Here is a 27,588-nt window from a genome sequence, read left to right as displayed (position 1 = left end):
TTCGTGCATACTAGCTGAAAGAAATAAAGCACATGAACATAAATGAACAATGAACATGAACATAAATGAGAATTGAATATGAACATAAATGACAATATTACCTTGAGATTCAATATCTTGATAAATTTGATTCCTTTAGAAGTCTCTTTTTTGTCTTTAGGCAAATAATGAAATTCATAGAGGCCACCTTCGTTTTGTTGGTGGCCTATCGTTTCACGGGATACAGTCTGATATCCTCCAACATGGTGATAATGGGTTTTCCTCTGGCATGAGTAATAACATTGTTGAAAGCTTCACTAATGTTGTTATCTAGGGTATCACAAATTGCTTGAGTTGTGAATCGAGATCTTGACTAATACCTATTGCACAAAACTTAGGAAAATGGGTTACCATACATGAGTGACTGAAATGTGCATGTAAGAGAAAAAATATACCTCGAGGGAATGACTATGAGGAATTTATATGCTTCTTCATTGACTGCTCTCATATTTAGCATTTCTCTCTCCCAAGCATGGGTGTATGTGCTCGTGGCAGCCAAACACAACAAATTCTTCAATATCTGACCAGAAAATATTTTCCTGAAGTTTGAATAGAAGTGCCTGATGCAAAATCTTTGTTCTCTACCCCAAGAAAAACTTCTTGGATAATTGTCACCAACCCCTATCCACATCAATTTACTAATCATACATACATCATTTACAAAGCATGAAGTATAAAATAATGTAAATAGTACATGTACCTTTTGTTGGTCAGACATCCACGTGCACGCCTCATACACTTCATTGCCCCTAAGATCATTAACCAATAATCGCAAAAACTATGTTCAACTATCTTTGTTCTCAACTTCAACTACTGCATGTGTAAAGGGTAGCAGTTGCTCATTTGGGTCCCTACCAATAACATTAAGCATCTCTCCCATATAATGGCCTTTCAAAAAAGACCCATATAAACAGATGATGGGCATGCAACTGACAAAATTGTCCTTACATGCTTTCAGACGAACATAAAATCTTTGGAAGGTTGAATCACCATTATTAGTGTCAACTTTAACCTTAACTGTTGACCTTGGGTTACATCTCAATAGCTCATGTGCATAGTCATAAATCTTTCTAAACTGTTCTTTAAAATCTCCTTTGTGTTGACTTGACGCCATTAACTTTGCCCTTTGTGCTTTCGAAATTGAAACATTCGTGTTCCATTTTTTAATGCTTTATTACGTATGTCGTTGACCCTTAAATTAGGATTGTCATGTAAAGATTTATCTATTTCTTGACTCAACCACTTATTATTCATCATTTTAATGTTAAGTTTACTGCTGCAACTATGGGTATCAATTATTTTCCTTAACTACCAAATCTTGCGTGATGGCAAATACCTATAGTAAGCTACCCATGGACACTTATGTTGCCCACCCATGCATCTCACCCTCACCCTACGATTATCATTTTTACAAACTTCAGAGCCCTCCCAGCTTGAACAACATAGCTTCTAATGGCCTCCTTAAACTCATCTTTGTCGATGAATATAGTACCAAGTTCCCATTAGGAATCTGCCATTAACTTTTGTTTTCCATATGTACGAAAGAGACCACGACTTGGTCTATCGTCACTGTCATCCTCCTCACTTCCACTGTTTTCTAGAGTTAAGAGTACATCAGACTCCCATTCATCATCTGACGACCCCTTACCATGTCCTTCTGCTTCATTATCACCGTGTTCAGACCTATATTGACCATCACTATCCTCCAAACCAATACCAAAATCTTCTACCTCGTCCACGTACACATCACTACTAAGATGATCCATATGTACTTCACCCTCACTGTCCAGTTGCACTTCTTCCTCACTATGCAATTGCCTGACCTAAGCTTTTGAAATTGCACCTCAAAATTGCACCATCAACAAACCACGAACCCAATTTCAACATTAATTTTAGCAGATTCTTCAACCCCAATTCGCCCCAATTTGGGAATTGATTTTAACCTAGAGGTATTTTCACATCATTAACCCCTGAATTGATTTTAACCCCTCTGTTAAAACATTTCCACGTCATTAGCTTTTATTTTTAAAATTAACACCTTAATTGGTCGTGTCACAAAATGAATAAATGTACAACTCATTCAATTTTTGTTAAGGGATAATTCTGTCATTAGTATTTTTAACGTGGTAAGAAAAAAAGACTAATGTGAACCATTTTTGCTAAATATGATATGTGTGTGAATTTTTCAAAAAATATAAGATCAATTTGAACACACTTAACAAACTCAATGACCAAAATAGATACTAAACCTGATAGAGTTAGAATTTTGGACTAGTAGAAAAAAAAAAATACTTAGAAAAAGACCCAAGAATTATTTTGTTAAAACAAGTGACTGAGAGGGAAGACGAAGAAAAAAAAGTTGAATGATTCGAGTTAGATTTTATTTAGGAAAAATTGAGTCCACGTGTCCTTTTGTGAGTGGAGAGATTTTATGAGTAGGTAAAGAAGGGGTGTAAAATGTAATAAGAATGTGAAGGAATACAAAATACAATGGGTTTACAAACCCATTAAAAAAAGAAGTATATAAAACTAACTGTTTTTTTTTATTAACCAATTTTAATAATTTTTCCTTTTTATAGTTTTGTTTCCTTCCTTTTATTACTTTCTTTATTCTTTCTTTTCATATTATTGATTTTTTATTCCAATACCATATTTACCAATTATACATAAATATAATGATGCAAATAAATATTCTATCCAAACATAATAACAGTTATATATTTTTTTTCTAATTAAAATATTAAATATAAAAGAAAAACAAGTGGTCTGTGTGTATGCACGGTTTCGGACTTGTGATACAATAAATCATGGATATTAAGGTTACATGGATTGGACACCATTATTGCTATTGCTTGATCTAAAAATCTCAGTAGAGGCACTCTACTACACTCTTAGTTTTAATTTTTCTCTTATAGTGTTTGGTGTAATTGTTAAGTCACGAATTATTAGATGACTTATGCAATATTTTTTTTTTCTCTTTTTTCAAGAAAATTAATTAATTCAATTGATTGATTTCACTTTTCTCTTAATGACTGTTTATCAACCAAATAATCATTTCACAACTTTAATTGCATTTGAGAAACCTTATCGTAAATTAGGATCTACATGAAAATATGAACAATTATGATCCTATGATCGACAGTATTTTCAAGGATCTTAATGCTGATTGTTTAATAAATTTCATCAAAAAATTGAAATCATCCTTAAATAATCTAAAATTTCACCACTAAGCGGCACTAATGTTAAATTGAATTTGTGGATAGTTAAATTAAACGAGGAATTGAAACTATTAATTGAGGATAAAAGTGAATTATGTGAGAAATTACACTAAAGTCAAGCTCCGATATCTTTTACTTTTAAATCATATGCATATTTTTATTAAAATCTTTCTAATTATTATCTTTGCTTGTAATTTCAAATTCAATTTTTTTTTTGTAAATTATTCTTTATCTAATTAAATAATTATATAACAAGTTTACGTGACTGGTTGTACTTTAATATATTAACCCCTTGAAAATTTAGTATATATGTTTCTCAAATAATTGTCAAGTTAACTACATTTATCCGTTAAAAAAATAATCCAATTGAAGCTTTTAAAAATAATAAAACAGAATTGAGATTAATTTAACAACGATGAGACGAATTATAATATTAAACCTTTAACTTATCAAAATAAGTGTAAATTACAACGGTGTTATTATTTCTTTTATAAAGAAAGAAAAAAAAGACAGTTTATTTCATGAACAAACATATTTACACCTTATATTAACAATATCGCCTGTCATAAAAGTCCAATCTAGCTTTCTAACCTTCCTCACTTGTAGGTCATATTAGATCTCTGCACTGTTCTTTAATCATTCAAGTTGAAATTTTCCCTGGTGTTCCGTTTGTGGGTCTTTCATCTCTCACCATGGCCACCGGAGTGAACAGAAAAATTTCTGCTGCATCAGCTCGAGCTCACACCAGGAGGGCAAAGAAATCCAATTCTTCACTACTCCCATCAGGTCGCCTTTCGCAATTCCTTTCATTTTTCATCACACTTTCATTTCTATCGAATTTCAAGTTATAAAAATTATCTGGGTCGTGCTGCATCTTTTGTTAGACCTGAGGATGTTAAGCCTTTCCCGGCGTTTTCTTTAAATCGGGGTGAAGAATTCTCGTTTTTTAAGGTATAGATGATGTAGATTAATTTGTTTGGACACCTAAATTGAACCCTTTATTATATTTCAACTTAGTTATTTCTTGCATTGCACCTGGGAAATCATTAGTTGCTTAATTTTTAATGTACTGTCAGTGTTAAACCTGTTGCAGGATTAACCAATCTGAAACATTTCTAGATATAACCTCGAAAATATCTATTATAAAAGATAAATTGTACCGTACGTACTTGCTAAATTGGTAATTGTTCCAATAAATAAATCCTTACAACGACTATGTATTGTGGTTAGATTCTTGTTAGTTATCAATGGAGTTGGTCACTTTTTATTCTGCTCATTCCTTCTCTTTCGTAAGAGACTAATTTATTAGTAAGCTGAAGTTGAGGGGATTAATGGTTGGAGGACTCTAACCTAAGCATTTGTTAGTAACTTGCTTTGATCATTGCCAACTGAATCAACCCTTGTTGGCTTAAGAGATTTATACGTATTGGAGCATAGGGTAATTAATAAGTTGTATTTTGGCATTCTTATGCTTGACTTGTTGAGTGCAAATTGTTTTTTAATCTTTCTTGTTTTAACTTGTAATTTTTCTGTTTTTTCAATTTGGCATCTCAATCTATCAGGAATTCTTGGAACAGCACTAGCAGTGTTGTTTATCGGGTTTCTAGCATGGGCTTATAAGGTTATTCAACCTCCCCCACCCAAGATATGTGGCACCCCTGATGGACCGCCTATAACAGCACCAAGAATCAAATTAAGAGATGGAAGGCATTTGGCATACAAAGAGCATGGTGTTTCAAAAGATGCAGCCATGTACAAAATCATCTATGTCCATGGTTTTGATAATTGCAGGCATGATGCCGTGCTTGCTGAAGCCTTATCGCCTGTAATTATTGATATTACATCTCTCTCGCTTTCGTACCATTCTCTAATATCTGTTGTTGTTTGTACTATTATATTTAAGATGGATTTTTCCAGGGTATTGTTGAGGAGATGGGGATCTACATTCTCTCTTTTGACAGACCTGGTTATGGGGAAAGTGATCCTGATCCAAAACGTACATTAAAAAGCATTGCTTTAGATATAGAAGAGCTTGCAGATCAGCTGCTGTTGGGGTCCAAATTCTATGTAGTGGGTTTCTCTATGGGTGGACAAATTGTTTGGAACTGCCTTAAATACATACCTCACAGGTATAACTTATTCAGGATGTTTTTAGCTTTGGAAGCACAAGTTCTTCTAAAAACATTTCACTAATAATATTTCTTTTTGCATTCTTAGCTGTTTTGTTATATTCACGTATGCTTGCAAAAGTAATTTTTTAGTGCTGACAGGTTGGCAGGCGTGGGACTCGTTGCCCCAGTTGTCAACTACTGGTGGCCTGGTCTTCCTGCAAACTTAACTACTGAAGCCTATGGCCAACAGCACATACAAGACCAATGGGCCCTTCGGGTTGCCCACTACGTGCCGTGGCTAACTTACTGGTGGAACACTCAACAATGGTTCCCTGGATCTAGTGTAATTGCTGGAAGTCCACATATCTTTTCTCGTGAAGACAAGGAAATTCTGGCTAAGATGCCCAATAGAAAAAGTTATCGAGTAAGTATCCAGCATTTAGGTGATTACAGAATTGTTGTTCTTTGCTGAATGCAGTTCACTTTGGGATGTTGAATTCCAAGTTCCAACAGATTTTTTTTTTTCAGTTTTTCTAATTGTTTAATTTTTCATGTGAATTTTTGCATTATTTTAAGCTGGTCGTATACAATTCTCACCACCTGATTTTTCTGAATTATCTGTACTCATACTCCGTGTTTTTGTTCTTGATGTTATACTGTTAAAAGTAGTTTCATGGTTCTTGTAATCAATAGGCACAACAGTTTCTGTCTTTGGTTACAGATATTGAGAGAGATGTTAGACTAAAATATAGACAGGACATGGTATTTAAACTCCTATCATCGATACATTGTTGGTATCAATCTGGAATAGACAACATTTAGGCAAGCATTAGAATTCTAAACAATACCATGTTTCATAAAACAAGTATTTGGTTTAGATCATGCTATTCATGAATGGACAATTGTGGGAAAATTTCCTGAAAATTCACTGCTAAAGTTTTATAAACTTTTTTTTTGTTTCTATTGTGCTGTTTGACATATATAGAATATATAGCTATTCAAGTGTTAACCTTGTATAATTATTTACTATAGTTTGACACATTTTGTAATAATCAATCAAATAACATTTATACATGATGGAAAAACTTAGGCTTTATCCACGAATTGCAGAGTAAAATCACTGGTTAAAACTTGATATCTGTTTACATGATACATCTTCTTCCAATTTAAAGTATAGTACATGGTTTGCATGAGAAATATTCTGAAACAATTTGTTATAAGAGAAGCAAAAAAAATGTTGTTGCTTAAGGCTTTGGTGCATTGCTCCTTTTGGATAACTAAGATCCTTGTTCTGTTATCTTCAAAATTACCTAAGCAATAGGAAATTGTTAGAACACGTTGCCACTGTGACCTGTTTAACTTGGCATAGCAGTTAAATCAATCTTCATTTTATTAATTTTCATTTGTGACTTTTCTCCCTGCATCCATGAATAACTTCCCCATTGTTTTCATGTATAATATGTTTTAAAGTGTTGTCTCGAAGTTTGTGATGGGTCAGAGTAACAAAGTGAATTTTGAATGCTCCGTTGTAATTATGAGATGTGGAAATTCTACAACTCTGTTGTTTCCTTGTTAAAGCACTGCACAGTGACATCATTCGATCTATGTAGTTTATCCAGCACACTGTGGAAAGACGTTTACTTTGTATGATATTGTTGAACCAAGACAAGTTGTTACATGTGTAAACTGTGACTTGAAAATGCTTCGTTAGCATGTCCTTTTGTTTTGATATTTAATTTCACAGTCATGCATATATGGTAAAGCAAATTTTCACTTCTATAAGCAACGCTTGTGGAAATCTTTCAAATTTCATCCACTCATAAGAACTTATTCTGGAATTTGGTTCATTTGAAAAGTGGTTGATTACTTGAGCCATTGAATTTGATTAGCCTCATTTTAACTGAGCATGTTCTACTGTGTAATTTCTTTGTTTCTTACTTCAATTCGTGATAGAAAATTATAAATTGTTATTGTGTCGCTTCCATAGGCACAGATAAGACAGCAAGGCGAATATGAAAGCATCCACCGTGACTTAAACATCGGATTTGGTAACTGGGAATACAGTCCCCTTGATCTTGAAAATCCATTTCCAAATAGTGAAGCTTCTGTTCATATTTGGCAAGGAGATGATGATGTAATGGTTCCAGTTACTCTGCAACAATACATAGCGCAGAAGCTTCCATGGATTATCTATCACGAGCTTCCAGGTTCTGGTCATTTGTTTCCTCTTGCTGATGGTATGAATAACATTATCATTAAGAATCTCTTACATGCGAAGTAGGCTTGGCTTCTTCTATATTGATCACTGTCTATCTCAGATCAGTTTTGGCATATTTGACGTCTCAGTTTTGGTGAATTCAAACTGTTGAAAGAATTATGTATGATGAACTTTGACGAACATTGAGTGCACTTAATGGTAAGGAGAGATCCGGTTACTTAATAATTGTATGAACCTTGTTCTTTCATGTGGGAAGTTGTTTCACAGAAGCTGGTTTATTTCTCTAAAGCCTCACTAAGTTATTCTCAAGCTGACACAATGGAAACATGAACATTGAGCAGTTTTTCTTTTGGCAAAATTCTTTTTTTGATGAGATGAATACTATGATGATGGTCATGATTGATAATTAGGTCCAAACTGCTATGTTCTAAATATTGCTACTTACAAATCTTTCTCGGCAAAGTAATTGTCTTTATGGTTGGAGGCATTTGTCTTAAAAGTTGGACCACTTTAGCTTCTGCCATTTTAGTATTTGGTGTATAATTAGGGGTGGACATAGTTCGTCATATTGAACTTGAACTGCAGTTTTTAATTGTATTGTTTTATACTTAAAAAAATCTAAACTGTTTTTACTAAAAACTAATTGAATTATTTTACAGTTCAGATTAAAAAACCTGAAACTTAATAAATTTAGTACACTTAACTAGTTAACACATGAAACTTAATAAATTTAGTACACTTAACTAGTTAACACATGCGTCTCTTCCTTTCTACATCAGAATCTCTCTTTATCATTGTGTCAAGGTCCGTTACCCTCTTCTATCCTGCCGTTGTCCATCTCGTCGTCGTCCATCCCGTCGTCGTCCATCTCCCTCGATTAGCCTTCTAGGGTTTTCTCATAGGCTATCTTTTCGTTCCAGCGTCAATTTTCATTAAATAGACACCTTTGACATCTTACCACAAACGACTCTGCAGGTTTCCAAGCACGTTAAGGAAATGGGGTTCGATGCACGCCAAATGGCCCTGTTAAAATCGCGGTGGGACGCGAAAGTTGATGCCTCTAAGATGTGGGATTGGTTTAAGGAAATGGTTTTTGATTCGTTCAGGAAGCATCTCCTGTTAATGTTGGTATCCAAAGAAAATTAATGAAATCATGAGATTTTGGGTTGTTGAATTAGGTTGGGACCCTTTGACACTAGTCAAAATGTCCAATAATTTTGGATTCAGTTTGGAGAGAAAGATTGTTCTGGGGGGTTTGGTTGTCCGGTATTTGATTGTCAAAGGTTTGAGAGAGAAGAGTGTAAAGTTGTATACCCCGTTTGGTGTTTCTGAAGAGTTGTTTCTTAAAAGTTTTGTGATGAAGGAGGAATCGTCTCAATTGTTAAAGTTTTATTAGAGCAAAAATTTGACTGAACATGGAAGGAAAAAATATGAAGAAAAATGTTTTTGATGCAAACTACTGCAATATGAGAACCAAAAAATAGTTCAGTGCAGTTATTCTAAACTATTTTTTTAGTTCAATGCAATTTTGTTAAAATAATTTATAGTTATTTATGGATTTTAACAGTACAATACACTATAGGACAGTTTGTCCACTCCTGTGAATAATATATGAAAATAGAATGTATGAAAATAGAATGTATAGGTTGCAAAACTCTGTTTTATAATGTCAATTATTCACCAAGTTGATTGATTTTTACAATAACTATGTTGAAAGTGGTACATATAAACTTTCTAGAAAAAGCTTTCCAGACCACTACATAAACATCTATCTTTCTTTTTCGGATTGATTAATCTAGAAAATTACAAATTGAGTAATTTGAAAGGGAAAAAGAAAATATTACGTATTACTATATAATACCAACAGGCAAATTTGAAAAGAGAAATTAAGGTAGAGACTAAAATAATATTTGAATGTTTGTGTCTTTAACGAATAAAATAATTTTACACTTAACCAATTAAAAATATATGATTGATGATATAACTTTTAAGATAGTTATTGTGAAAAACAACAATAACACATTAATCTATTTTAAACCCTAAGGAAATTTTTTCTATAATGATAAAATCTAAAACTCTGAAATGAGCACCTATCATCCAAAGCAACATAAATTCTTGTCCCCAATGTTTCCAATCCCTTGCACCCTTTTCCTTGTCACGTGTAAGGCGAAACATAATTTCATAAGAATTCATAAGTAAAATTGTTGTCTACGAAAGAAATGAATGGAGTTGATAATTTGTGCGTGTTGTTTGTCTCACGTTGCATACAGCTTTTACTTTTCTCTTTTGTAATCAAAACCATGTCCTCCATTTCCCAACAAAAGGATAGAAAAATGGTGGCTTTCCCATTAATTTATAAATTTTGAAGCTTAATGATGTGGTGTGCTTGTTTTGGCAGTGTTGTCAATGTCTTTCACTAGCTTTCTGAACCCTTTTTTTTTTCTTTTAATTTGCAAAGTCTTATGATTGCTATCATCTCTTTCAAAAACGCCTATGACAACTTTTTGAAGTTGTTGGGTGTAAAAAAAGTTTGCTGCACATTAGCTAGCTCTATTCCTTGTCATCAATCTACACAAGATTCTAATTTTAATGAATAAATTAAAAGCATTTTCTTCCTACATAAATATATTCTCTTTTTTTGTGTAGAATATTAATGGATTAGAAATTATGTTAAGTATAACATTAAACTCATAATTATAATAGCTCTTATTAAAGTAAACAAACTTATTCTTTTACGATAGTTGTTATTAGATTAAAGTATAGAACCTCTTTAACTATACATGTTCTATTTACTTCAATTATCAATTTCTATAGATCATTTGTTGGGTATTATTCAAGTATTAGTTCAAGTTTTCCAGATAGATATAAAAGTTGAACATCTTTTAAAACATAAGATGCATAAACTCATTGGATTAAAGTGATATCGATTTTTTTATGTAAAATGGACTTAGCTTTTATTAGTGTCAATATCTTATGTTAAAATGCACTTACGTCTTATGATGTTAAATTTCTATTGTGTGAAATATCCATCAATACTATATAATTTTATTATTACTAAACATCAAATAAAAAATATCCACTTTACAATAATGCTTAATTAAATTTGTTTTATTTTTTAATCTAAAACTTCAATTCATATTATTAAATTATTAAATTATGGTGTAAAGTGACTATATATTCTTTTAGAGAGTATAAAAAGTAGTATTTTCCCTTCGTTATGTTAAATATAAAAATAACTTCAACAAATTTATTATGAATTATAACTTTTTATTAAATTTTATACACTCTCTTTACAAATTTTTATGTCATTAATTTTATGGGGAGAGAGGAAGGAAATATTTGCTGCTTCAGGGTTTCAATACAAGGTAGTGTGAGCAAGCTGCATTTCACATTCTTTACATTATATAGTATTATAATACTACAACACAAGAAAAAGTGGGAGAAGGGGTTGAAAACTCTTCCAAAGAAAGAAAATAAGCAAGAAAACTTAAACCCCAACCTTAAAAGGTAAATGGAGAAAAGTGAAGCATTTTAGCAGTTATCTAGCTTTCAGTCTTGGGATCGAACTTTTTCCTCAAGGTCCCAATCTGCTTAGAACTGAGTCCAAAAGCTTTATGCAGAAGCTCCTCATCAATCCCTGAACCAAACACAGCAGAAGGTATCTTCTGAATACCAGGGTTTTGGCTGTTGAAGTATCCAAACAAAGTAGCAGGTTCATCACCAACATTCATCATGAAGTGCACTAGACCTTTAGGGAGCACCATGACCTCTCCTTTTTCAAGTACTCTAGCAAACACCCTATTGCTTGAATCAACAAAACCTGAGTACACTTTTCCTTGCACCACATGAACCAGCTCTGTGGCTCTAGGGTGAAAATGTGGTGGGTTGATGCCCCCAACTTCTATGTCTGCACGTGCAAAAGACAAGCCCAGAGTGTTGAGCCCTGGAAAATTGGTAGGGCTTGCTGAAACCACCGCCAGGCCTGTGTCTGAGAATGTCCCTGAGGCTCTTAAACCAGAGAAGACAAAGTCTTCAGTGGTTGCCTCAGATGAGTTCTTGCATGGGAGAATGTAGTGCATTGCATGTGCTGTTTTGATGGCACCAAATCTTGGGTTTGGTATGCAGAAGTCCTGAACTGGATCAGGGTCAGAGGCAAAGGTTATGGCCAAACTGAGGAAGAAAATACCAAGAAAAAGCCAAAGGGTCTTTTCTGCAGACATTTTTCTCTTCTTCTTTTGCCTCTTTTTTCAAGTCTTTTCTGTGTTTAACAAAGACTGAGTTCAAATGACTTATATAGAAATGAAATGCATATTAAGACGCTCTTGGAATGATTACATGGTAGCATAAGATGCAAGAGCTTTATTACTGGATCTTAGGCACGTATTCTGCAATTAATGCTCCCTTTTAGGAACAAATATGTTTCTGTTGGTATTTTATCTATGTATTTTCAGATTCACGAATGAGTTATTCAATTTCTAAAATTATATGATTTTGATATTTTTGTATACTGAAAGTTAACCTTTTAGTAACAATTTTTTAGTGTTAAAATTAATAGATCGACTAAATTCAAATATATACTATTTTTTGCATTTAAATTTAATGTTTAGTGTTACATATAAAATAATAAAATTAGATACTTTTAAAAGTTTAAGAACAAAATAATCAAATCTTAAAACTAATTAATAGCTAAATTTAAATTTGGCAAACTTAGTAATATAATTAATGAATAAAATTTTCTTATAGAAAGTGATATTCGCTTAATTCAGTGAGTGATATTTCTAAAGTTATGAATATAACGGGATTGAAAGTGGTTTAATTCCTTATTGATCTATAATAGTTTATTATTATTTTTTATTAATATTTTTATAATTTTTAGTATAATTATTATTAATTATATCATTGACAATTTAATATTTATATTAGAATGTTATTCAACTGTCTATCTATGATAAATTGACCCTATTACAAAAATTTTAATTCATAAAAAATAAATTAAATTAAATATATTAAGTATTTTAGCTGAACTCATAATAAACAAATCACAGTAGCTTACTTTGATCGTACATATGATATGCATCTAAATTTTATCACAAAAACATTATTTGGTGTATTATAATATAGTCATTCTAAATTTAATTTAATGAAAAGTGGTTAAATGATATGCGATTCCACGCGTTGCATAAAGCGGCGCTGACAATAAGCATGATTAGAATGATTAATTAGAATGTGTGTTTTGTTTAAAGGGGTTACCCTGCGTGGAGCACCAGGGGATTAAGGTGTAGCTGCATTAATAAAACATTGAATTCATGTGCTCGTGCCATCTATCCATTGATTGTGTGGTGTTGTTCTCATTGCTTTGCTTGTGTTTGAAGAAAGTTGGCAAAGAAGAATGATGAACTTCATTCCACGCATTGCTGACGTGTTTATTTGTCAGCAATATATTATCACCTATATATATATATATATATAAGACGATACTGTTATTTTAAAAGCAATTATATATCATATATTTACAGTAAAAAAAAAAAAAAAAGCTTGGAGAGAAAGAAGAAAGAGACAAAAGAAGCCAGAAAAAAAGGAGAAGTATATTGATTAATTCAAAAAGGTACAAAGGGGAGAAATATATATAGGGAAGAAAACAATAACATATTGTCGGTATAATTGTTATCAGCTCCCTTCAAGCTGGATATAAATGTTTTGGAGACCCAACTTGGAACGAAGAAGTTAAAAACAGGGAGGAGGTAATGATTTTGTTAATATGTCAGCTATTTGCATGGTTGTTGAGATGGAAAGTAATTTGATAAGTCCTGCTGCAACCTTTTCACTAACAATGTGGCAATCAATGTCAATATGTTTTGTGCGTTCATGGAAAACTTTATTAGAGGCAATTTGTATTGCGGATTGATTGTCACAGTAGATGAGAGCAGGAGATGTGTAAGCAATGTATAAATCATGAAGCATATATGTGAGCCACTGAAGTTCGCACACAGTGCTGGCTAGTGATCGATATTCAGCCTCAAAAGAGCTACGAGAGACAGTCGGTTGTTTCTTGGAACGCCATGAAATGAGAGACTTTCCAAGGTAGACAGTGAATCCAGTGACCGAACGACGAGTATTAAGGCAGGTGGCCCAATCAAAGTCACAAAAGGCTTTAAGTTGAGCAGTAGAGTTGCGTGGAAGATGAATACCAACACTAGGGGTACCTTTGAGGTATCGTAGGATATGAGTAGTAGCTTGTTGATGTGCAGTTGTAGGAGCAGACATGAACTGACTGAGGTGATTGACGGCGAAGGTAATGTCCAGACGGGTGGTAGTAAGGTATATGAGTTTTCCAATGAGACGTCGATAGGAGGCAGCGACAACATCATCCAAAGACCGTATCAAATTGTTTGGGAACCATTGGAGTAGGGACAGAGGAACTATTAAGTAGGTCGGTTTCAGCAAGGAGATCCAGGACATATTTACGTTGGCTAAGGTGTATTCCTTTGGAGTTGCATGCGACTTCAAGACCGAGGAAGTAAGTTAGATAACTAAGATTCTTTATTCGAAAAGTAAAGTGAAGAAGGTTAGTGATGCGTTCAGTATCTCCATCATCGTTTCCGGTTATGATGATATCATCAACATAGATCAAGAGTGTCGTGGTGTGGTTATCATCATGTTTCAGAAAAAGAGAATTGTCAAAAGTAGAACAAGTGTAATTATGTGAAAGTAAGAAATGATGAAGTTTGGTGTACCATTGTCGGCCAGCCTATTTAAGACCATATAAAGAGCGTTGGAGTTTACAGACCTAATTTGTGGTTGAAGTGGTAAGGCCGGGAGGAATTTTCATATAGACATCTTCATGAAGATCACCATGTAAGAAAGCATTGTTAACATCCAATTGTTTGAGTGACTAGCATTGAGATGCAATTATACCAAGGAGAAGCCGAACAGTAGTGAGTTTGGCGATAGGTGCGAAAGTATCTAAATAATCTTGCCCTTCAATCTAGTTATATCCTTTGGAAACCAGACGTGCTTTGTATCGTTCGATAGAGCCATCAAAATTGTATTTGATTTTGTAAACCCAATGACAACCAATAGTTGTTTTGTTAGGAGGTAAAGTTGTTAGCTCCCAAGTGTTGTTAGCTTGTAGGGTATCAAGCTCGGCATGCATGGTAGTTACCCATTGGGGTTGTTTTGAAGCAACAGTATAACATGTTGGCTCAATGTTGGATGAAATAGACAAGATAATATTCTTGAAATGGACGTAATTCCATGATCCTCAAGGAGAGGATTCATGGTGGTGTCCTTAGTATGTTTAGAATGATTTGCATGGAAGCTCAGTTTTGGGGGTTATCCTGAAGCTCCAATAGTCCTTCTTCTTACAGGATTGATCTATGTCGTGAGGAGTATTAGGAGGTCTTAGTCTTGGAGGCTTTCAGTATGCTCCAAGGCATGTTACAGACTAACCTCGTGAGTGTGGTAGGGTGAAACCCATTGGCATCGACTTTGCAAAGCAGTAGAAGCCACCACGAGTGCATGACCTGCCATAGCTCGACAATCATTCTAAGTCCGGACGAGTCAAGTTTAAAAGTGTGTTATGTTGTGATGTGAGATCCAATAGATTGATTTAAGCATGTATGTTGTATGTTATTGCATTAGTATGATTTTTGTATATCTAGCTCACCCTTCTGCCTGTGTTTGTATCTTGTATGTGTTGTGTTTTCTTTGATGTGAGCAGAGGTTGATCATGAGGTGTCTCTTGAGCAGGTCTTGGAGGGTGATGATGTTGCCGCCTAGCTTAGTTAGAATTTCATAGTTATTTTATATATTTAAAATACTCTATTATATATAAAGTTTTAAATTATGACCATTTTTGGATGAGTGTAAACTAAACACTTTTACACTTTATCTGCAAGTATTTATTGTTCTATTATATTGAAATGTTGACTACTATATTATATAGTTTCTCTATAATTTGGGATGTTACATCTTCTTCTAACGTCGATGAAAACATGAGAAATGTTTTAAATTGACTATGTTAAATTATCACTTAAGTTACCGTTTTTGAATTTTAAACTGAGTAAAACATTGCATTTCCAACATTATTAATTACTTTAAGAAATTAAAATCACTGTATTGCACTTTATATTATCATGTGTGCTACTGTAAGAAAATAGTTTAATAATACTCTAGAGAAGTTTTTATATTACATTCATTAAGTTGAACACCAATTTATAAATTAAAGCCGATTAATATTTAAAATAGTTTTTATAATTAATTTGTGAATTAGAGTTTAAATTAGTCTATAATACTACAACTAAAAGTTTGTTAAATACTAAAGATCATTTTAAACTTTAATTCACTAATCAATTATAATTTTTATTAATAATAAACATCATTTTAAATATCAATCATTTTTATTTTATAAAATGGTATTTTACTTAATTAATATGATAAATAATTTTTTTTTTTAAATTTGGTTATGATTTAATAATTATTTTATAGACTATATTATTAATATTATAGTTAAAAAATATTATTGGAATTTATAGATAGTATGTATAATCGTCTTCAGGCACACTTAATATTTTAACATGTCATAAAACATTTTTTGAAAGAAAATAATGCTTGAGTACATCTTTAACATTCATATCTTCCAAATGCATAGGATACTGATTTGATTTGAGTATATAGACTCGTAGATATACCAAAAAAAGAATTAAAAAAATTAATTTATTATATCTTTTGTTATTATTATTAAATTTATTATTTTAACTCAAACTTTTTCTGTTTCTTACCGTCACACCTCTTCACCCTTCGTACTCTCGCTCTCCACCCTCTATATAACATCCCTCACCATCACATCCACACCCATTCAACCTTCAACCAGCCAATCACAATCGTGTACATTTCTTTCTTTATTATAATCGAAATTTAAGATGAAAATTTGGAATATAAGGTTATAGATTTGGAATTTTATGATTCAATATTAAATTTTGGAATCTAAGAAGTTCACCTTATTTCAAAATCGTATCCAATGTGAACTGATAACTAGATTTCAAAATTTAACCAATTCTTTAAGAGAATTTTGAGATATATATATATATATATATATATATATATATATATATATATATATATATATATATATATATATTTTGTTGTAATTTTTTATTTTTTTAAATTTATTTGTTTTATTTTAAAATGTTAATTTTATTTATTTTGTGCGTTGTTGTTTTTTTTCTCTTTAAATTTAATTAGTTGTTATGTTTATTGGTTTTAATTTATTTTTTTTGAATTTGTTTGTTATAGAATGGCAAAAACACGATATATCTCTACATATTGGACTGAGTGTTATACAGAAGTGAAACTAAAAGGAGACCTACCACATTTGTTTGTAGAAAGGGTTGATTGCAAAATCTGCACCACTACCTCATCTTGATCTATCTTGATAAGCAGGAGGATGTTATTGAGGAGCAATAGGATATTGTTGAGTTATACAAGAATATTGTTCAAGAAGAACATGTAGTACATGATAAATCGTTGTTGACGAGCTATGTCGATCATATTGCATTTGTGTTGTAGTAGGGTCAAGTTAGTAAAGTAGTTGGATACTTTTTTCTTTTTTTTAATTTTGATGCTTGATGAGTTGTTTAAACTTTATATGCAATTGCTTTGTCTTGGAAGAAGAAAGCTAAAGTTGGTCTCCCATGGAAAAAAAATTAAACAAATTTGTAACATGTCATTTGGTTGTTCAAAATTGTGATGAATTCAGGTTTGATGTCTCTATGCAATATTTCTTACGATTATGCTGATAAGGAGTTACTATTGATGTTTGTTGCAAGATGACATATAGAGATAAACATTTTTCATGTCTGTGTTGATGAGATGATCGTCACACTAGATGACGTGTTCACGTTGTTTGATCTGTCTATAGTGGGACAATTATGTCTGAATGAAGTCCTAGACTTTGAAGCAACTTTGAAAACTCTCATGGACCTATTGGGCGTGGACCGCATGAGGTCTACATTTGAGCTAAGGGAATCTCATGGTCCCAAAGTAAGACTAACCTAGTTAAGAGACCTATATAGCAATTTTTGTGAGAATTAGTAGTGGGAGTATGCTGCTCAGGCCTACTTATTGCATCTTGTTGGATGCATAATTTTTACGAAAAAAAACATCACCTTTATTTATGTATCATACTCGATGGTCTTCAAAGACTTGCAACCATGTGGCAAATATGACAAGCGATTTTTCTGCACAACCCACTTGTACGAGCAACTTGGAGATGTTAGCTTTGTAGAGACAAAACAATTAACTGGATATATGACTCTTTTATAGCTATAAATATATATCTTACATTTTGATTTTCTTTATTGTTTCATTAACGGAAACCATTTTTACTTTTTTGTAGAATTGGATATATGAACACTTCCTTGGGATAGGGAATAATCATTTGCTATCTAGTTATGATGAAGGTAGACCTCGGGCCACATGTTGGGTGACAGGAAGGCAGAATTTCAGCCTACATGAAGCTAAGGCATAATTAAATGCCTTGACATATGTTGGGTGATCTGGACCCATATGAATCACATCAGATATCCACACATTACCTTCAATACCCACTCCTCTCATTACAAATTAGTTTGCCTCTCAATTTAAAAGGACACTTGCATTTTCTTGTGCTGGATATACTAGGATGAACATCATATTTGTATTTTCTTTCCTTTCCACCCCTTTCACATCCTAATACAAATGTCTTTCTCCTTAGTTGACCATTAGCTTCATCATATCATATAATGGCAACAACAAAACCAAGATAAAAAATAATCCCTTGAACCCACTCAATTAACTCATCTCGTGTAAGAAAAATTTGATCAGCTGTAAAGTTATTTATGTAATCTAACATGAAGTTCAAATTTACTTGTGAATTCATCAAACTTAAAGGATAATATTCTATTTTAGACTATAACCACCTATAACATAATACTACCATTGAATATCTCACTTCTTAAATAATAACAATAATAATTGGTGATCAAGAAATTATTAAAACAATATTGATTTCATAATTTAGGAGAAGTGTTCACCATATTTTAAATCCGCACAAAATGAATACTAGATTTCAAAATTTGAGAGAAATGTACTTCGGATTTTTAAATTTGAGAGAAATGTTAACCAAATTTCAAAATTCGAGAAAAACCTTTACTAAATTTCGAAATTCGACGTGTTTTCAAATTAAATTTATAAATTTGGTGAGTTTTTAAATCGAATTTCAAAATTTAGTAAGTTTACAAATTAGATTTTAAAATTTGATAAATTTCCTAAAGTTGATTTTGAAATTCAATGAGTTTATTATATTTCAAATGAAACCTAACCAACAAAAACAAATAATACATATACTTAGAAGATGAACGAAAGTTGATTTTGATAAATTTATTAGTTTTTTTAATCTCTTGAATAAAAATTAAGATAAATTTAAGTTGTTTGATTATTTTTGTCACATATTTCCAAAACTTTCAAAGTTTAATAAGAATGTATTTTTAATATAGGTTTAATAGTCAATTTTGTCCCCAGTTTCGTTGACAAATCTCAATTTATTTCCTCGTTTTAAAAGTGTTTGAAATGGGTCCTCAATTTCAAAATTGACTCAAATTAGTCCCTTCCGTTAAACCAAAACAAACGGCGTTAAGAGTTTGATGACTTGACAAAAGAGATATTGTTTTATAAATATATTTATGCTGATGTGTAATGAATAATAAATATATTTATGCTGATGTGTAATGAATGGGTGCTGAGATGAAATTTAGAGGTGCACTTGATATTTTTTAAGTGAGGCCCAAGCCCTCTAGGATTTCTTTTTTTTCTTACTAAAAAACGAAGGTCTCTTCTTCACCTTCATTAGCGGCAGCTCTACTCTCCGATGACCATTAAAATGACCAAACGTGCCACTGTCCGCTTGACAGTTCCAAAGGTTACTGCCCAAATTGTTGTCCTAGTTGGCCTGATTCCAGTCTCACTGAATTCAGCATAGTCAAAGTACCACAGAGCCATCTTAAACATGCCTAGGGTTATCACTAGGGTAATGCAGTTCTGCAGGGGATATACTTCCCTCCAAAATCTAACATATTGAGAGAACCAAAAGATCCCAAGCAATACATATGCAAAAGACATAAATTGGTAGAAAATTTTCATAGGCATCATTCTACCGGGTAAATAACCAGAGGGAATTTTCCATACAGTTTTACCTTCCACAACCAATTCTTTAAGCCTAGTATCACAATGGATGAAATACAAGTTATAAATCCCAATTTTTGTGATTTGTATAGATTTTAATGGCAGCATTACCACTTCAGCATCAATTTCAAAAGAGACACCAAAAACTTGAGGCCAATCAGGATTCTCTATAGAAGGGCGGTAAATCACTTGCCCTTCAGCACACACACACTCTCTGTCTTCAACTTCAAAAAGAACAACTTGAATCGGCCATGAACTGAAGTTAGAAAACTCCTTGTTTTTCCGAAATTTAATCCTTTCCAATCTAGTATTTTACATTACAACATTTAAAACCGAATCAACAAAAACATGAGTATAACTTTTATATAAGCTAAAAACTTTATTTATATCTTTTGTGGCTTTAATTGAGCATAAGGCCTGCTCAATTTAAACATCAGCGTAACTAACAACATCAATAAACAAAACAAATATTAGTGTAGTGGCTGGCAGCAGTGGTGTTGTCACCGACGGTGTTTACTCAAAATCGGAACCTAATGGTAGCGACAGTGGCGTCATAAAGTGCGCACGGAGAGAGGAACACTGTAGTGGCTGGCGGTGTCTCTGGCAACGATCGGTGCCGTCAACGACAGTTTTGGTCGTCTAGAGGAAGGCACAGCGACGTTGGTCATCGGAGGTTGGTCATCGGAGGGTAGAGCTACCGCTAATGAAGGTGAAGAAGAGACCTCATTTTCTGAATAAGAAAATAAAGAAACCCTAGAGGACTTTGGCCTCACTTAGAAAATATCAAGTGCACCTCTAAATTTCATCTCAACACCCACTCATTACACATCAGCATAAATATATCTATAAAATAATATCTCTTCTGCCAAATCATCAAACCCTTAATGATGTTTGTTTCTGTTTAACGGAAGGGACTAATTTGACTCAAAATTTTGAAAATGAGGACCCCTTCAAACATTTTTAAAACGAGGGACTAAATTGAGATTTGTCAACGAAACTGGGGACAAAATTGGCTATTGAACCTTTAATATATATGTTGGAAATAATTTGAATTTAAGTCTAACTAGTACTGTTAAGACATATTGGAACCCGTGAATTAATTTGGTCCACCACGGTTTGGGTCGGTTTGGATTGAAAAAAAATAATAATTTTGATACAGGTGAATTTTAAAACTGACTCACTAAGAATCTGACTCATTCAGATTGAAGTCGTGGTCGCGTTGGCTGACGAACCCACCTAATTTTTCTAATAATTACTTTTTATCGGATTATTCATTTTACAAAATATTGAATAAGAGGCTCATATGAAATTATTTTTGTATGGAATAATTAGACAATATAAAAAGTTCACAAATCTATACTTAGTAACTCAATTTTTATGCACAAACAAATTTGAATGGCTATGAAGCTATTAAAAATTTTGTTGAGAAGATTTTGTAATATTTTTGTGTGAATGAAATTTTATGTTTGATTGATCATAAATATAATTTAATATCCTTCCCCTTTATTTATATTTGAATAAGAAAAATTTAACTTTTTTTAATTGAAAAGAAAACTTGTAATTAAGTGATTCAATGAGTTAACTCGTTTAACCCACCAACTCGTGGTGGGCTAGACTCTGTTCAAATTTTTTTGACTCGCTAATAGATGAGCCAGGTTAGGTTAGCTTACCAAGTGACCAACTCATGGTGGTTCAGGTCAGGTGACCCATTTTGACAACACTAAATCTTACTTCCATATTGAATAAAAATAACAAAGTTAAATAACATAGATAAAAATGACTTATAAACATAATGTTTTGAGGTTGACTTCAAAGTGATGTTAATTTTGTATATAAGATGAGCTCATATCACTTATATATAATTAATCTTTCCATAACTTTCTCAAAAAGAACTCATTAGTAATATTAGAGTTGCTAGTTTATCTTGGAGATCAACTTAAATTGTTGTGACATCAACAACAACAAAACACAACAATTGTTGGAAAACAGGTAGACTTCTTTTCTACACCAAGAGAGGGGGAGGGGGGGTGAATTGGTGTTGTTTCAAAAATAAGTTCTTTTTGCAATCTTGAAAACAAAGTATAAAACTTTTTGAACTTTCTTGAAATGCAAGTAATGAAAATTTGTAAGCCGCGGAAAAACGTAGTTGACTGCGTAAAAATTAAAGTCGACTGTAATGTAAAAGAGAAGGGATAGAGAAAATCAAACACAGGTTTTTATACTGGTTCGGCCAACAATGCCTACATCCAGTGTCCTTCCACCCCAGGAAGCAAATGCACTATAATGGTTGCGGTTTTTACAACAAGAAATTTATAGAAGACCTCCACGTCAAAAATATAAATCTCCTCTCTAACACAAAACCAACATATAGGCAGAAAACTAGCAAGACTTGCAGCAAAAATCCCCTTTTCTGCAATCTGCTAACCACTCTGAACAATCCTCAGAATGAACGATCCCTCTGTATTACAACAGTACCAAAACCAACAGTCTTCATGGATGTCAAGCCGAAAACAATTCAGCAGTCTTCAAGGATGTCAAGCCTCACGTGATCAAACGCAGAACACCTTCTTTGTGCAGATGTTGATCAACCAATGTATACGCAGAAAATCTCCCGTAAAAATCTCTTTCAAGAAAGATCACCACCGTCTTCTTGGAGAACTCTTTGAGCTTAGAGAATTCATTCTGAAACAGAAATGAAATTGTTAGATCATAAAATTTTTTTTGAACAAATCGTGTTCAGCCTATTTATAGATTTTTGTTAATCAGACACATCCTCAGTCGAATATGCTACTAATACATTCGAGTGAATTATGACAGTTTTAACAGAACAGTCAACCAGGTAGCATACAGTCAACCAAAAACAAAACACATTTAATACAGTTGACTAAGTCATCAATGCTCAACTAACTTTTAAAAATATAGTTGTTAGAGTGCAAGAGCATAACAGAATTTCAAATCAGACAACAGATACAGTCGAATGTGTGGCGCACATAGTCGACTATCAACATGTAAAACATTTTGAAATTCCTTTCTTCTCAAAATATCACATAGCATTGATTCTCAAAATTTGTACAAAGATTTTAGCATAGTCGAATCCACTAGTAATGTATTCGACTTCACTATAACTTTGTCGCACAATAATAAGTTCATAAAAGTGCTTGTGGTTTTCAGCTTTGAAACATGTGCAGTAAAACATTTGTAATGATGCATTTGCACATAGCACATAAAGCATATAAACATGTTCCAGAAATATATCAATCAATCAACATAGGAACATGTAACACAGTACATAAACATGTTCAATAGATATCACAATCAATTAGCATAAGAACATGTAATGCAGTAACAACATGTGCTTGTTATTAAGCAATGCATTGTCATCATTAAAACTAGATTGATATAGAAATTGTGTTGTCAACAATCTCAACAATACTATAACCATAATAAGAGTCATATATTGAATCCCTATATAAACATCAATATTGAAGTTGAGTATGTTAGATCATGAACCATACTAAAACCAAATATGTTCAAAAGGGAATATATGCATACATAAAATCAAACAGAATAAAAAACACATAAAATTGACTAACTCCCACTAAATTAAAGATTCCTTAAACAACAAAAAACACTTATATAAGCAACATGCTCATGAAAGACCTTAGGTGGAAGTAAGAGGATATGCTATTATGGAGTTTTTTCCTAAGTGTTCTACAGAAATATGTTTACTCTATACCCTTTCTATAACAACCAAGAACTTGATATTAATATGCTTTGACTTGATTGAGATTTTATTGTTGTTAGAATCAATATAACTTATTTGTTGCCACAATATAACTAAAGTGTTTCAATTCCTTTCACAATGCGCAGTCTTGAGACAAAATTTTTTAGCCATATTACGTGATTTGATGTCTCATAGCATGCTACAAATTCTGCAACCATAGTGGATGAAGCCATAAGGGTTTCCTTGGCACTATGTCAACCAACTAACATGAAATTTAACCTAAAGTGGATCGCAAACTATCTCGACATCCTGCAAAGCTTGAGTCAAAATACCTAGTGATCTCCAACTGGTCTGACTTTTTCTATGTGAGCATATAATCCTTTGTTCTCTTGAAATACCTCAAATATTTTGACTACTATCTAATTATTCCTGGATTGCTTAAATTTATGTCTAATATCCCAACTATCTATGTTATATTTGTCTGGGTACATACTTTAGCATATAACAAAATCCATAGAATTGAAGCATAGGGAATCTTTTGTATTTCTTGAGTTTTTAAATTTCCTTTTGGGTATTGATTGAGACTGGACTTATCTCCCTTAGGAACTGGAGTATCCCCTGATTTACAATCCTACATATCAATTATTTAAGTACCTTTTCGACATAGCTCCTCTATGATAATCTTAGAATACCTTGTGATCGATCTCGGTGTATCTGAATTCCTAATGCAAATGCGACATCACCAAGATCTTTCATTTCAAAATTTCTAGACAGAAATCTCATGGTTTCGTGCAACATTCCTATATTATTGGTGGTAAGCAATAAATCGTCAACATAAGACCAAGAAAATATACTTGCTCCCACTGAATTTGTGATGCACACCATCATCAATAACATTTATCTTGAAACTAAATGAGAGAATCACTAGATGAGATTTGTAATACCATTGACGAGATATCTGTTTTAGCCCATAAAATGGATTTTGTTAAGTAGCAAACCATATTCTTTAGGTCTCTTGACACAATGTTTTCTGATTGCACCATATAAATCGTCTCGTCATTGTTGTCATTAAGAAACGTCATCTTGACATCTATTTATGAAGCTCCAAATCATAATGTGCAACAAAAATCCATGATTATTCTAAAATAATCATTCATGAAAATGGAGAGAATGTCTTTTTAAAGTATTCTCTTCTTTTTTAGTATAGCCCTTCGCCACAAGATGAGTCTTATACCTCTCCATATTACCTTTGGAATCCTCTTGGTATTAAGTATCCATTTACAACCAATGGGTTTCACACCTTCTGGTAATGGGATAAGTTCCCAAATCTTGTCATCTTACATGGACTTATATTCCTCATTCACTACTTAATCCATTTTTTTGAATTAGGATCTTGCATGACTTGACAAAAGTTGATTGGTTTATCTTCTATCATACCATTATTTTCCTCATTTCCTTGGAGTAATACCACACAATCATCTGGAATAACATTCTCATTTCTCTTATGGATCTTCGCGAAGATACTGTCTCATGAAGCATAGGTTCTTAAGGATCTTCTTTGTTCTTCATAATCTTATAAAGGTTATGAACTTGCTTCATCAAAAGCAATTATATGAATCAGATATGAAATTTTCACTGGTTCTCTTCTAAGATAAAGTCTCTAACCTTTTTTTTTTCAGATTCAATATCTTCAAAGAATATGACCATTTTCATCTCAAAAAATTATTTTTAGTTTGGAATCAAAGAATCTATAAGCCCTTATTTCATTGTTTTAGTCTGTCTACCTTTAACGCATTCAACACAATTACTTTCCAATTAAACTCCAAAATACCATAATGAAAAACAATTTTTTATTAATTTGAAAGCACATTGAAAACTTCAATTAATGAATTGTAATGCAATGAAAAACTTTAATTGGTGAATAAACATAAAATTTCATCATTCGCATCATATAATTTCAATTTAAAATCAAAGAACAACTAAAGAAAAAAAAAAAACCTTAAATTTCACTATTAGGATTTTTTGATAAATTTGGAAAAAACTCATATTAGGATTCATGCAATTTGGAACACAATTTTAATTACAAATCTAACATGTTTTGATACCAAATTATGAACCAAACAAAATCAATAATAAAAAACAATGAAACCCTATGATATAATTAGCTATTCCTAATTATATTAAGACAAGTATGCGAAACCATACATGGATTGGTCATTAAAAACAATATAGATAGAAAAATGATATATAATCTTTTAACTATAAAAAACCTTAGTTTTCCTCATGGTTTTCTCTACTAATAAGGATAAAAAGAAAAAAATACTAATAATTATATATACTCACGGAGACCATAACGTTTTTATGTCATCTATCTGTAAATGACTTTTTTTTTTCTCTTATCAAATTAAAATATTAAATATAATATCTATACAATTAATATTTCACCCAAATGCTAACATTAGCTATGATTAATGTTATCTTAATATTTGAATATTAAAATTTCCTCGTGTAATTCTCTGTCCAACGGAAATTTTAAGAATATTATATTTAGAAAAACTTATTCTACACTGATTTGGTTAGAACTAATAATATACTGTGTAAGGTCAAACAAATATAAAACTTTTATCTTACACTAATAATAAGAAGATGAGACAGTGCAATACAAGTAAATATTAGTCGGGCAGCAATGAATGCCCTTGTAGGATGATGGGAAAGTATTTACTTGCAACCCAAACTACTAAATAAAAGGATTAAATATGTTTTTAGTCCCTATACTTTGGGGGCAATTTTGATTTTAGTCTCTCTTTCAAACTATAGTACAATTTAGTCCTTTAACTTTAGAAAAATTTGGTTGTAATCCTTTTTACCAAATTTTTTTAACTTTATTTGTTGTTTCAAACGTGTTTCTCAGTTAACATTGAAGCAAAAATCCAAATAATATAATGTAAGGTGCTTGAAACAGCAAATAAAGTTTAAAAAATTTGGTAAAAATGACTAAAACCAGAGTTTTCTAAAGTTGAAGGACTAAATTGTACTATAGTTTGAAAGAGGAATTAAAACCAAAATCACTCCAAAGTATAGGGACTAAAAACATATTTAACCCTAAATAAAATTGTATTCGTTATTTCACTTACATTATCTGTGCAGGTATCTATTTAGAAAATATTTTCAAATATTTTAAAATATATAAGTATTCATGATATGTGAAAAAAAATAAAAACAAATATTTTACATATTTTTAAAAACAAATTACAAAAAATATAGACAATATAATATAAATTAAAATTTAATTTTAATTAAATTTAATTTAATAAAATATAATTTAATTTAATTTTTAATTAAATTTAATAAAATTATATAACTTAATTTTTTTTATTATTTTTTGTGAGTAATAAATAGATTGGGTAATATATCTGTTTTCAACCCGTTTAAAAACAGATAAAATATCTGTTACTCATGATAGTAAATATTTGCAGAGATTTTTTTTGTCATATCCCTAATTAGGACACAACCAACCCGCGAGAGCAGATGCTATCAACTGTTCACATTATATCATATTGAATAATTATATTTAGATAACGTTTTTTTTATAATATTTGAATATCATGTGTCATTCATTGATGGATGGTGGTAAAAAAAAAAATTCTAAGTATCTTATCCTATCATATTATACCCTTTGAGTCATTACATTATACAATTTTCATTAGTAATATTTCATATGTTTAGGCATATATCACTGAAAAGAGTATTTTCAGTAAAGTCTGTTTCTTTTGGTAGAACTTTGAAAGTAGCCATTTTTCCAGTCTTGTTAAGCTATATTATATGTGAAGCTTGCTTTTATATATATATATATATATAGGGGTTTGCTAATTTGCGTACGCCTGTTTTTCAGTTGGTACATTTTAACAATATATATCGGGTTTCAGCAGACAAAAATATCCTTATATGTCATGGATTCTAAGTTTTAAAGTCAAGATATACGCAAGTTAGCAAACCTCGTATATATATATATATATATATATATATATATATATATATATATATATATATATATATATA

General features: G+C 31.8%; 4 protein-coding genes across 4 annotated transcripts; 1 reads left to right on the top strand and 3 right to left on the bottom strand.

The window, feature by feature from the left end:
• The first annotated feature begins 3,828 nt into the window (after positions 1–3,828).
• Positions 3,829–7,868, top strand: LOC106772675. Its single transcript, XM_014659219.2, has 5 exons — positions 3,829–4,043; positions 4,820–5,082; positions 5,175–5,386; positions 5,528–5,792; positions 7,356–7,868. Exons 1-5 carry the CDS (start codon positions 3,950–3,952, stop codon positions 7,647–7,649), a joined length of 1,128 nt encoding a protein of 375 aa, XP_014514705.1. The 5' UTR covers positions 3,829–3,949; the 3' UTR covers positions 7,650–7,868.
• A 3,089-nt stretch (positions 7,869–10,957) lies between these two features.
• LOC106771401 (germin-like protein subfamily 3 member 2) lies at positions 10,958–11,881 on the bottom strand. Its single transcript, XM_014657373.2, has one exon. The coding sequence runs from the start codon at positions 11,804–11,806 to the stop codon at positions 11,129–11,131; it is 678 nt and encodes a 225-aa protein (XP_014512859.1). The 5' UTR covers positions 11,807–11,881; the 3' UTR covers positions 10,958–11,128.
• A 1,429-nt stretch (positions 11,882–13,310) lies between these two features.
• On the bottom strand, positions 13,311–14,045 carry LOC106770221 (uncharacterized mitochondrial protein AtMg00810-like). The gene has a single exon (XM_014656044.1). It carries the CDS (start codon positions 14,043–14,045, stop codon positions 13,311–13,313), a length of 735 nt encoding a protein of 244 aa, XP_014511530.1.
• A 5,436-nt stretch (positions 14,046–19,481) lies between these two features.
• On the bottom strand, positions 19,482–20,532 carry LOC106770220. Its single transcript, XM_014656042.1, has 2 exons — positions 20,528–20,532; positions 19,482–20,109 (listed from the first exon to the last, which is right to left on the bottom strand). The coding sequence occupies exons 1-2, from the start codon at positions 20,530–20,532 to the stop codon at positions 19,482–19,484; spliced, it is 633 nt and encodes a 210-aa protein (XP_014511528.1).
• Positions 20,533–27,588: the final 7,056 nt, after the last annotated feature.

Source organism: Vigna radiata, chromosome 8, assembly GCF_000741045.1.
Source record: "Vigna radiata var. radiata cultivar VC1973A chromosome 8, Vradiata_ver6, whole genome shotgun sequence".
NCBI classification, from domain to species: Eukaryota; Viridiplantae; Streptophyta; class Magnoliopsida; order Fabales; family Fabaceae; genus Vigna; species Vigna radiata.
Note: the sequence above shows the minus strand (reverse complement) of the source record. Positions and strands in the feature narration are given on the sequence as shown.